This window comes from Microcebus murinus, chromosome 8 (assembly GCF_040939455.1).
Source record: "Microcebus murinus isolate Inina chromosome 8, M.murinus_Inina_mat1.0, whole genome shotgun sequence".
Classification (NCBI taxonomy): Eukaryota; Metazoa; Chordata; class Mammalia; order Primates; family Cheirogaleidae; genus Microcebus; species Microcebus murinus.
Window position 1 is genome coordinate 38,192,989 of NC_134111.1, and position 13,496 is coordinate 38,206,484.

The window sequence follows — 13,496 nt, forward strand, 5'->3', positions numbered from 1 at the left end:
TCAATAAAAAATTATTAAAAAAGAAATATGGACCAATCCTCAAAAAAAAAAAAATTCAAGGAATGGCTATTCTCTTCCAGAAATATTATTTTTCAACCATCGTTTGCTATTGTGTATTTCATACATAAAAGCCATTATACTCCACCTACCAGCTGTAAGTCAAATATACATGTCTATAACTTGACAAGTATGATTCAAGGAACAATGTGGGCTTCAATATTCCCCTTTGCCCTTTTAAAAGTATCAGGATCAAGAGAACGTGGACAAAGACAATATTATATTAGATCAGACACCTACCATTGCTCACCATCCGCCTGGCCACTTCCCACAAAACAAGTCCGAAGGCCCAAATATCGACCCTCTTGTAAGAATCAAAACAATCCACCTGGATGGTTTCATCTAGAACTTCAGGGGCCATGTAGCGCTTGGTGCCCACACGGGGGTTGTTGCCCACGTCAAGTTGGTTGGTGCTCTGGGAATGCATGACTGCCAGGCCTAAAAGGAAGAAGATAACAGGGTAATCAGCTCACTTCCTTTCTCATAAGGGGCTGCTGAAGGCTTTTTTAACCAACCCCAATCGAAAGCGCCCTCTTGTGGTACCCATGGTCATTGTTGCATAATAATCCATGGAGTGCCCTTTGATGACTTCTGGAGTGAGAACAGGAAAAAGGACCAGTGCCAGAAATATTCTGAGGCTATTAGGTTAACATACAAATCTCTAAGAGATAAAAAGTTTTGGGTAGATGGCAGACCAATGTACTAAACCAACATGAGGCCAGTGTTTGAAGTCCACAGGAAAACAGCCTCACATGTTAACTGTGAGCCTCAAAGTGGCTTAACAAGAAGCAAATTAATCTCTCAAACTCCACCACTGCTCCCACTAGTCTCCAAACACAAATTCTGAACAGTGTGAGACAAAGCATTTGAAGTAATTTACCACTACATAAAGGGCAGACTGCTATAAGCACTGTTTTATCCCTAAAGGAAGTGCTGCTTATCTGAGCAATAACACTGACCAAACCCACAGGCCTTTCTCTAGAATCATGAGAACAGAGAGCATTAAACTGGACCTCAACTGAAAGCACAATTCTCAGGTTAAATGGCTTTGAAATGCTTTCTTAAACTGTGCCTCATTTTAGAATCCCTTAGCCTATTAGGGAGACCTGGCCTTCCTCACTGGCCAGTGGGAATAGACAAATACATGCATGCTTTATCGGAGGATGAAATTATTTACTGATGCACATGCAGACCAACTGAAAATGATTACTGTAACACTCAATGTAATGAAAAGTGCCAAATTGGAGCAAGCAGGTCCTGTAAACCTTGGCAATCCTAAGCTCCCTTGGGGATCTCTCAAGCCATCTATAGAGAATGCTTCTCCCACCCCGTGGCTCTGACTGTGTGAGATGATGACTCCATATGATGTCAGGGAGCTGGCACACATCATCTCATCCTTAACAATTAGCACGGTACTGGCAGCTGCATTCGGCTAAGGCAGCCAGGTTCTTCCTCGCCCTGTTTTCATCAACAACCCCAAGACTGAATTTTATGGACACTGTGAATGTCTCCCAAATCATATACAGCAGTCCCCCATTATCCCGGGTTTCAGTTACCCATGTCAACTGCAGTCTGAAAATAGGTGAGTATAGTATAATGAGATATTCTGAGGGAGGGGGAGAGAAAGAGAGGAGAGTATACATGCACACAAACACATACACATAACTTTTATTACAGCTTATTATTGTTATAAGGGTTCTGTTGTATTATTTGTTATTGTTGTTAATCTCTTACTGTGCCTACTTTATAAATAAAACTTTATCCTGTATGTATGTAAAGGAAAAAATATAGTACATATATATTTTTTTCAAGCCCTTGGTCAATTTTCAGAGGGAAAAATATAGTATAAATATATTTAGAATCCAGTACTATCTGCGGTTTCAAGCATCTGCTGGGAGTATTGGAACATATATCCCCTGTGAATAAGGGGGGACCTACTGTATGCCCTTCCACCATTTCCAGAACCAAGGAGTCAAAATATCTGAAAATATCAAAATATCTCCATGAAACAGAACATGGAGATACTTCTCTGGTAGCTTTAAAATATGTCCAAAGTTCTTTGAAGCTTCTTCCTTCAAGAGGTGAACGAAGCATAATTCCTCATCCTTTTAGTGTATCGAATAGAATATGGCAGAAGTAGCAGTGTGTGTCTTCACAATTAGGTCATAAAGGCATTATAAAAGTATGAAAGGCTTCCTGTTTGTTCTCTCTCCGCTCACTCGCCATGTTATGAAGATGGCCCTGTGCAGAGATCCACGGGGCAAGGAACTGAGGCCTGCTGCCAGCCATGTGAGGATGCCTTCATGGCACTGTACCCTCTGGCCCCGGTCAAGACTTCAGATAACTGCAGCCCTGACCAACAGCTTGACTGCATCTTCCCTGAGACCCTGAATCAGAACCACACTGCTAAGCCATTCCAAGATTCTAGACTTTCAAGGGATGATATGAGATAATACATATGCATTGTTTTAAAGTGCTCAATTTGACAAGTAATTTGTTTCCTAGTAATAGATAATTATGACATTAAAGAGACAAAACAACCAAATGCAGTATGTGAGCCTTGACTGAATTCTTGTTTGAAAAAACCGGAAACACCTAAAAATGAATATGAAATGATGCTAGAGAATTACCAATAATTTTTAGGTGTTATAAACTGAAATTATACAGGAGATGCATTTTGAAGTATTTTTAGGGCATAAATTTTTAAGTATTGAGGAATAAAATGTGATCTCTGTAACACTTTATCTTCAGATGTGCTAGCAAAAACATACACACAACTACATATAGATGAAGCAAATATGGCAAAGTTTCAACTGTTTTTGAATCTAGGTGTTGAGGATTTAAGTGATTGTTATAATGGTCTTTCAACTCTCTGTATGTTTGAATTGTTACAATAAAAAGTTGAAAAATAAATAGTATACTGGTCTTTTTGCAGTACTAATAATAGAACACTATTTCTAATGATAGATGCTTCATTACTAGGTATAAAGTGAAAAATTATATACAAATTATGGTCTTACAGAAGCTATTTTCTGTAGTATGGTATCTATCATACCCTGAATAATGATTCCCTAATACAGATTTTTACACCAACCTATGTACCTAATTAGAAGGCTGCAAGCCACAATGTAGTTGAAGAATTAATTGGCTGGACTTACTGCAAAACTCCCCACACTCCCTCCCCACCAAGTCCCAAAAACCAAAGCCAAGAGCTGCCTCTACTTGCCCACCCTTCCCAGATCACTGGATTAAAACAGCAACTACCATTTGAATCCTCATTATTTTCTAGGCATTTAGAATAACTTCTTAATTTTATCTGAGTCCTGTGAGGTGGTTTTAATTGCTTTTTAGTTACACAAGTAATATATGATCACACTGTTAAGAAAGTTTCAAACAATGCAGAAATACAGGGCTCGGCGTCAAACACTGGAGTCTCTTGGCTAAGGCCCCCCTGTCCATCTCACCGAGTGTAAGCAGTGTCAGCACTTGGGCCAGGTAAATAAATAGCTATGTGAACAGGTAAATAGACTTGCACAAAAATATAGGGTGAATAACTGGGAAAGACAGAATTCAAACTCAAATCACCCTGGCTCTAAAAGCCATGGAATAAACCATAAAAGTCATCTACACCAGTGGTTCCCAACCTTTTTGGCACAAAGGACTGGTTTCATGCAAGAAAATTTTTCTAAGGACTGGGGAGTTCAGGGGGATAGGGGCTGGGTGTGGGGGTACACACACATGATTTCTGGATGATTCTAGCATATTAGATTTATTGTGCTAGAAATATATTTCTATTATAGATAGAATAGAAATATATTTCTATAAATATATATTTATAGAAATTTACATTTCTATAAATATATAGATAGAATAAATAGAAATATATTTCTATTATTCTTAAATTGTAATATATAATGAAATAATTATACAATTCACTGTGATACAGAATCAGTGGGAGCCCTGAGCTAGTTTTCCTACAACTAGACGGTCTCATCTGGAGGCAATTGGAGACGGTGACACCCAAAGTGTGTTGTTTACATCCAGTCTACCCCGTAATCTCGTTCTGGTTGCCATCACTGCACAAAACCCTGCTTCACAAAGATAGAATGTTGGAAATGGAAGCAGGCTTTTCAGTGCTTTTGTGGCAATCCCGGGATATTCTGCCTTGACTTGAATCTAGAACGTATGGAGATCTGAAGTTGTCTCAAACATACTTTTACTTTCACTTGCCATCTCAAGCAGTTGATCCTCTTCTAGCACAAACGAAGTTGATTCATTCATCTGGCTTATTTGCAAATGGGTCACAGATCCATTCCTTCCCAGTTCAGGGGTCTTTTGTGATTGGGATGTAATGGTCAAACTCCTTTGAAAGTCGAGATAGGTGATCATGTGCCAGATGTGAGAAAGTAGATTCTGGCTCAGTCTCTTTCAAAATCTCTGCTAATGTTTAAAACATGTCAAAAATCCCAATGTTCACTCGTCGCCCCCATAATTCCAGTTTGGCTTTGAATGCAGCCACTTTATCTGCCGACTTGAACACAATTGTCGTTCTACCCTGAAGTGACAGATTGAGTTTGTTGAACAGGTTGAATATGTCACACAAGTAAGCAAGTTTTGTGACCCATCCTGTGTCACCAAAATGTGCTGCCAGTGGTAATTGCTTTTCTAAAAGAAATCTCAGTAGGAGCTCTGGTAACTATTTCTGTGCATAAGAGAAAAGGTATGTGCTCTGCAAGAACAGACTGAGTTAAGGGCATGTACTTTAATGTGGTTGATAATTTTTTTTTTCTTTCAATAAAGCGCTGTCAGAGTGGTTGATAATTTTAATCACATCCTGCAAAACATTGTTTAGTTCAGGTGACATTATTTGGCGAGCCAGCATTTCTCTATGGATGACACAGTGCGTAGACTCACATTCAGAAGCAACCTCCTTAACCTGAGTAGCGAAACCAGAAAGCCGTCCAGTCATGGCAGCCACTCCATCCAAGCATATACCGACACAAAATGACCAATTCAGTTTTCCTGGTATGTAATCATTCAAAGTCTTGCATAGTTCTGCAACTATGGTGTTGGTTGGCAATAAAAGTGCACATAACATATCCTCATGCACATCCTCCTGAAAAATATATCGCACAAAAACAAGAATTGTTGCCTTGTCCTCAACATCAGTAGACTGTCAACCTGGATTGAGTACCACGGTGACTCATTAATCCTCTCTAACAACTATGCCTCCATATTCTCTATTTCATCAATTCGCCTAGTTATGGTGGTAGCTAAAAAAGGAACACGTGCCACCTTTTGAACTGCAGCCTCTCCTAAAAATTCATAGCAAATGTCCTTAGCAGAAGGCAGGATCAACTCTTCACCAATGGCAATGGACTTCTGAGCTTTAGCAATGCAGTTAGCCACTAAGAATGATGCTCTCCATGCAAATCCATTTCTTTAAGTGGTGGCCTTCAATAATTTCCGTTGTTCTTTGTGTTCACGTTTTTTTTCTTTTGAAACTCCAAAGGCTTGTCTTTTAATGCAGGGTGCCTGGTCTCCATGTGGTGAAGCAGTTTTGAAGGTTTCATGGTTTCCCTGGATAGCTGGTCACCATATATTATACAAAGCAGGCTTGGAGAATGTGAGTCACCTGTTGCAAAGAACCTGTAATTTAACCAGGACTCTTGGTATTTTCTTTTAAATGTAGCTTTCATTTTGTTGGCAGTCTTAGAGTCTTCTGCTGTCTTTAGGTCTTTCTCCCTTTTCAAAGAAGCTCTCCAGCAACGTTTGTTTTTTACTCATTTTTGCAAGGTTAGCTCATGGGCTTATAAAACTGTGACTGAGACAGGTGTGCAGTGTGGGAAAGCGGCACGGACAGAAGTGGTAAATAAAATAATGGGCGGGCCACACACAGAGTAAAACAAGTGTCAGATTCTGACTTAAAGCCTGCCACCAGATGCAGCTTAATTGTCACTTGCCACTCACTGATAGGATTTTGATGCGAGTTTGCAACAATTGACTTATTATGGTCTCTGTGCTATCAAACCTCTCTGCTAATGGTAATCTGTATTTGCAGCCGCTCCCCAGCACTAGCATCACCGCCTCGGCTCCACCTCAGATCATCAGGCTTTAGATTCTCATAAGGAGCGTGCAACCTAGATCCCTCGCATGGGCAGTTTACACTGCTATGAGAATCTAATGCCACCAATGATCTGACAGGAGGGAGCAGAGCTCAGGCGGTGATGCCAGTGATGGGGAGCAGCTGCAAATACAGATGAAACTTCCCTCTCTCACCCGCTACTCACCTCCTGCTGTGCGGCCCAGTTCCTGACAAGCCAGGGACTGGTACCAGTCCATGGCCCACGGGTTGGGGACCACAGTTCTATACGACAACTAAAACTGCCTGCAAAAAACTGTAAGGCCAGGCTCTTTAAATGCTTACCCTAAATATTTTTTTCTTCTTATACTTAGGAAACATTGTAAAATAATTTCTCAACCTAAAAGCAGACTTTAAAGGGATTCAAAGAAAGTAAATTTTCCTGACATGTCAAGTCTATTGTGTTTAAAAACAAACAAAAATAAACTTCATTATTTATACAATTAAAGCTATTTTTATCTGTGCCTTTATCAGTCTGACAATAACTGTGATAATATAATATAAACCATTTTTTAGTGAAGTAGCTTAAGGTCTCTCAATAGTCCCCTGGAATGAATATGGTTATTGCAATTCAGTTCTCATTAGCACAATTATTCAGCCAATATTCTAGGAGTCTAGGATGAAGATGGTTTTATATAAAAATACCAGTATAAATAAAAACAATCTTATTTATAATGCTATTAAAGCTACACTGAGCATTACCCTAACACCGTAAAAATGAGATATCCCAGTAGGGCAAAGGGTAAATCGGTTTGGGAATTATTTTCCTTTTTCTCAATTTGAGAATTTTATCTTGGGGATAGCAGAATGGTTTTAGAAAACACTTTTTAGACAAACTTATTCCATAGAATATCTAATTGTGCACCTACTTCCTGTGAAGGCTTGTGTAGTCAGAATGCAACAAATACTGGTTATCTCAGAGGTATGGTGTGGCAGGCACCTACTGAATGGGCCTCAGGTGACTTTTTAGGGTAATGGGAAAATCCGTACCTTGATAAGGATGTGAGTTTTACAGCATTTGTCAAAACTCTGAAAATGTGCTTACGATTTGTGTTTTTCACAGTATGTAAATTTTACTTAAAAAAAATGATACACTCTAGTTAATGACATAGTAATGTGCATGCTGAAATTGTTAGAAGGAAGGGTTCTTCTGTCTGCAATTTACTTTGAAGTGTATCAAAGATTAAGATGGACTGAGTGGATGGGGGATGAAAAAATGGATAAACAATAAATATAAAATGCTGCATTAGTAAAATGTTAATGGGAGAATTGAGTTGGTGGGTGTGTAGTTTTATTCATTGTAAACTTCTTTCAACTTGTCTGCATGTTTGAAATTTTTCCTAACAATATGTTAGGAGGGAAAAAGAGATGCAACTCAGCTGAACACTGGAGGACAAAAGAAGTAAAATTGGTCATAAAAAAGTATTTTTTTTCCCCCAAAACTTACCCAAATCTGCTATGCAGCACTGTCCATTCTTCTTAACCAGGATATTTTTGCTCTTTAAATCTCGATGGGCAATGGCTGGTTTCCCTTGGGTCCCAAATATCTCTATGTGCAAATGTGCAAGACCACTAGCTATGGACAGCACTATTCGAAGGCAGCTAACTGTATCCAGAGTAGTAAGCTGAAGATAGTCGTACAACGATCCCATTTCATGATAGTGTGTAATTAACCACAACTGGGTACTGGAGTGTCTTGATGTCATATCTGAAGCAATGAAACCTGGAGAGAGCAAGAACAAAATTAATACACATGTAAAAATTCTATACTATACCTTATAGTATTTAGAAATGGTGACCTATACAGTAAACATCACCTATATAAAAAAAAATAATTGAACACCTATAATAATTGGTTCACTGTCAAAAGAAGAGGTTTACAGAAAGCATCAACAGAGAAAAATAGCAGTATTCATCTCTTAAAAGGGCACGGCTAATAAATAGAAAATTTTCATATTCATTTCCATTGTTAAGTAATCCTTTTAAAAAATATTTTACATTGCATTAAGATTCAGACAGCAATATCTTTGTGCTTACCCATAATGAAAGTGCCAAATTCTTCATCCTGTTGATGTTTCCAGCACAGATCATTCATCAATCATCCTAAGAGAACACCAAACCCAAAACCTAGATACCTGGATTCTCCTCCTGACTGCCTGTGACTTCCTGTGTATTACAGGTCAACTCAATTAGACTCCCTGGCCTATGTCTGCTCAGATGTAAAATAAAACCGGTGAGTTTATGGTAAACGATTGACTAATTCATCAAATAAAAAAAGGAACCAATCAAATATAATGAGCATTCATGATGCTCTTTGTCAGTCACTCAGAAAAACCAAGATGATAGTGTTTGTTGGCTAGAAAAGAAGACAGATGGAAAAAGGCAAGAATTACAATAAAATGTGAAAAGTACTATAATATATATTTGCAAAGAGCAACATGGGCCCAGAGTAGGGAATCATCATAATTCAGACTAGATGTTATAATAGGCTTCCATCAGGAAGTGACAACTAAACTGGTCCTGAAGAGAAGTTAAAACATTGACAAATGCGGATAAAGAGGTAGGAAGTGATTTTTCTAGACATTTGGAGAGAACTTTTGAGCAGAATGGAAGAGCTCTAGAAGTTAGAGGCACTCCCTATGCTATGAGATAAATGATGTGTGCCTCCCTTCACCGTTACCCAGGTGCCTGCTAGCAATGTTCCCACATATGTGAACCATGCAATGGACAGTGAAGTTTGGGGCTTAGAACGAGAAGAAAACTTTTTTTAAAAAAAGGACAGATATGGCTTGAGGAAGAATTAAATGACTTGTGAAAATGTAAAAGAAAATACATAAAAATGCCTCACACTTGCATAGTGCTTTATATAAAATTTATGTCACTTTCACATTTTCTCATGAGATTTTTCTCAACAAGCCTGCAAGATAAGACATCATTATACTCATTTTACAGATAATAAAGTTGCTCCTGGGAGATGCCAAGGATCACACAGCTATTAAGTTGCTAGCAACTCCAAATTTAGTGCCAGCTGTTCTGAGACCTTGCACAGGAATGCTCCGTGAGCCAAAAAAGGTCCTCTGTTTTATCATCATCATCGACAACCACAATGACAGAGGCAGCTAATTATTACTGAGTACCACCTATGTGCCTGACACGTTATATGCAATCCTCCAATGACTACTTGAAACAGGCAGATCACATCGTTGACATTTAGGTCAGTTATGGTCCCTGCAGGTCTGGCTCTAGAACCCAGTCCCTTACCATCTACCACAGTACTCCAAACTAGTTGACTTCTACTCAGAGAAAACTAATTTGACATCACACCTATGGGACATCTGAAGAGTGAACTGAGTAACACTTCAGCACCTATTCCCCCTACCTCTTTCTCTCTCTTCTTCTCAGCCAGTTCCTATGGCCAGCCCTGAGTGCCCCACGCCTCCCCTGGTCTCCAGTCTGTCTTTGTCCCCCTACAGTTGCTTCTCCTGGAGGCCTTAGCTGGCCATAATAGGAAGAATTAGTTATTCTTAATAAGAAGACATTCCTGCTTTAACAATTTAAACCAAATGATTTTCTCAAAAATAAATGCCCCCAAATATAAAAGCACCACTCAAGATAAATTAAATTACTGCTGTATATTTGTGTAGTTCCTCCCCCAAAAGGAAGTGAAGCTTCCAATTAAATAAATAAATAATGAAAAAGTAAATTTTTGTTCTCTCGCCTTCTCTAAGCCACCTAAGTCTCGGAGAAGGATCTTTGTCCTGTTAATTATGCTCTCGACCGTTAGGAAAAAATGACTTTTAAATAAGCAAGATTTGTTTTCACTGTTTCTCTCTCAAGTGTGAATTAATGTACCTATGTTTGCTTCACAAGGCGAGGGCACTTTTATGGGATGTTTGTGTTTTGAGTGCAGAACTGAGGCTGAGGGTCAGACTGCCTGGTGCAATTCCCACCTCCACTATTTAACCTCTCTGAGTGTCAGTGACCTCATCAGTTAAAACTGGGAATATAAAGGCACCTACCCTCTTAGGGTGATGGTGGAAAGTAAAGGGGAACATGCACAGAAAGCACTTAAAGCAGTGGTTACTGCCTAGTACTGTCCATTATCAACTGTGCTGTTGTCATTGCTGTCATTGCTGTGTTACACACAGACACCAAGGTGAGACGCAGGCGGCATGTGACAAGAGTTACGGAAGCAGTGCGAAGTGAGGGAGTGCAGAGAAGCACAGTCAGTCCCACTGGGGGGAAATGGAATAGGGCTGAGATGTTGTGATGGAGGAAGGGGGAGTGGCAGGGTGGGAAGGGAATAGGGACAGTTGGAGAGCCACATGAACATGGGCACAGAGGCCTAAATGTCTGTGATGATCCCAAGGAGTGGCAAACACTGATAGTAGCTGAATATGGGCATATCTGTAGGTGAAGGTTAAGAGACTCCTGGAGCCCCAAAATATGGAGTCTTGAATGCCAGTCACAAATGTTGCAGGCAACTTGGGAGCCATCAAAGACACCTTGAGCAGAATTATCTCTGGTCCCCAGCAGAAGACAACTTGGTATGGAGAGATGGATTGGAAGGGGGAGCTGACAGAGAGGTGAGGAGGGTTGCGTGATAGCTAAGGCCCACGGGGGAAAGGAAAGTGAGAAGTCAACAGCAGAAACTCAAACAATTCCGAGATGGAACATTACCTCCGTACCGTTCAAGCAAAGCTTTGGACAACTGTCAAACCACCATTATTTGCAGACAACTCAACTCAGATTTAAATACTAAACTGGCAGCACTGGTATAGAAATAAATTCTAGCAATGGCCTTCCTATAAGCCAGACCTAATCCAATAGCCAAAAAGTGGCCAACCCTGTCTTATACGGAGTTAAAACTATATAGACCTTATATCCACTACTAAAGAAGCACTCTAGGCAGCCTTCCTCAGACATGTATTAATATAAACACATTTAGAAAAACTTTTCAAAAATATAGAAGTCAATAGGCCCACGGAGTACGCTCACCCTTTATACTGCCATAGCTGTACTGCGGCGGGCACTTTACATATTTCACAAATGTTGCTAAGCTTTAGCTTCCAAATTAAAATGTATGCTGAATCCCTCTGTAAATCTGGGCTTTAAAAATGATGCCTAGTTTGAGGGAATATGCATTTAATTACGATATCCCTGGGAGCTGTGAATCTCTAGGAAATAGTCCAAAGATCTTTCTTAGTTTGATTCAAGTAATAAATATTCAAAAAGGGTGGGGTAAGTAGAACAACCAATGAAGCCTTGAAGTGAACAATATAGGGCAAATTTTTGTTGTTTAAATAACGATCTGCAGATGTAGGGAGAAGAATTAGCAGTGACGGATTTCCTTTTCATCATCCAGAGAATCTTAAAGCTTATTTGCAGATTTAAACAAGAAATTGGTGTTAAAGGAAAATTAAACTGTATATAAATGCTGTATATAAATCCCTATATTGCTTTTCGGGAGGGATTCTCAAATTCACAGGCACCAAAACAGAGAGGGCAAAGGCAGGCAAGTATTTCTATCTAGCTACAATTAACGAGGGGATTATCCTTGTACTTACCTAAGATATTTTCATGCCTCAGCATCACAGTGTTGTACAATTCTGTTTCCCTGAACCATGACTTCTCATCCCGGGAGGAGAAGATCTTCACGGCAACATTTTCTCCTTGCCAACTGCCTCTCCACACCTCACCATACCTGCCTTTCCCTGTGGAGAGCAAAGCACAGGTGACACTGAACACTAGGCACATAAAGAGGCAGCCAGCCCGCCAATAAACTTAGCGACTGCAACTCTTAATCCCTCCCATTGCTTACAGGAGAAACTCAGTTCGGAGATATAAATATCACAACTTTTTGCCTGTAAAGATATACAAAAATAAGGTGGAAACTGCCCCTCCTATCCCACCCAGTGTGACAACAAATCAAACCACCTTCTGTATCTGCATCGTATAATTAGCTACTAATTATTCTGTTTACGTTTAAATTCCTCCACTGAAAGGCATAAAATGTATATGACTTTTAAAAACACACGAAGGTAAAATTTAGAAAATGGTACTGATCAGACATCAATTTGGTGCTGAAAGTCAAAAAAAGTATGTCATGTCACTCAATTGAACAGCGTCACCATCTCCTTCCCTTCATACGGGATCAACATGGGCATTTCCTAAACTGTCCACATTTGTGAATTTACATATGTATTTTTTTTCCCATAAAGGAGACGATTAAGTTTAAGATGTGAGTTCTGAGGATTAAAAAACAAAAACAAAACACAATGCAGTACAGGAGACAGACAAGCAGCCACTGCCATCCCTAAAGGATTTCTTGGCAGAAGACATGGTTCAAAAGAGGATTTGCAAAGTCTTAAACACATAATCCCAGAGCAGTTCTGATTTCTGACATTGGTCATGGGTCTTTGTCAGACAGGCTCTGTGATGCCACAAAGGGGCTACAATTAAAAGTCCACCACGTTTTGAGAAATGTGGTGCCTTTAGTTGTGATCTGATCTGTTTGGTGCATGGCCTCTTTGTGCAGCGTCAACACGCTTGTCAGCTTGTCAACTGCATCCTCCCTCTTCCATTCTTTTCTTTAATTATAGGTAGGGATGATCAGGGAGGCTGGGAGGAGGAGGTAATTATCATGAGACTAAGGGCATCAAGAAGGGGTATAATCAGCGGAGATAACAGTGCAGCAGGAGATACAACTTGCAGGGCAGTGGGGCTTTCTACCCAGGCAAGTGGCTGCTGGGATCACGCAGCTCCTAACGAGCAGCTGCGGCACCACCTGCACACACAGGAACACAGCTCTTTGCTGGAACACTGAGCCAGTGCAAATGCAAACACGGAGAGGGAAGCGGGTCTGTCTGTACGTGCGACACACCGGAAACATAATCAGAACCACTAAATCTAGATTCCCTGACAAGAAACAATGTCCCGATTAAATAAATACCAATGACTAATCCAAAAGGATGTTAAATGTGGCCAGTAAGTGCTCCTCGTGGGCCACTGTCGAGTCACACGAATACTACTTAAGGCAGGATTCTTTTTAATAATCATAGCACTTGTCCAGCATTGGTAGCTCAAGATGAGGGCTACTGATAAGACACTACAAAGCCAACTACTAGAAAAATAATATGGTAATCTTTTCCTGTCTTTGGTTCCATTTTGCATCTTTATTTTCCCTTTGTCCTCATTTTCTCATTATGAAAGAGAGAAAAGTTCCCAGGGAACTATGGACATAAAGTTACCACAAATCTTTTTAAAAAAAAAAAAAGGAAGAAAGAAAGAAAGTGGA

The 13,496-nt window shown here is 39.8% G+C and overlaps 1 protein-coding gene across 2 annotated transcripts in view; it reads right to left on the reverse strand.

Moving 5' to 3' along the window:
- ACVR1 (activin A receptor type 1) overlaps positions 1-13,496 on the reverse strand; it is a 128,198-nt gene that overhangs the window by 19,970 nt on the left and 94,732 nt on the right. For both annotated transcript variants that reach the window (XM_012745259.2, XM_076005555.1), the window contains exons 6-8: positions 11,767-11,913; positions 7,647-7,922; positions 298-495 (exon numbers count right to left, since the gene is read on the reverse strand). In XM_012745259.2, the coding sequence (XP_012600713.1) occupies positions 298-495; positions 7,647-7,922; positions 11,767-11,913 (621 nt within the window). The remainder of the gene's footprint in view (positions 1-297; positions 496-7,646; positions 7,923-11,766; positions 11,914-13,496) is intronic.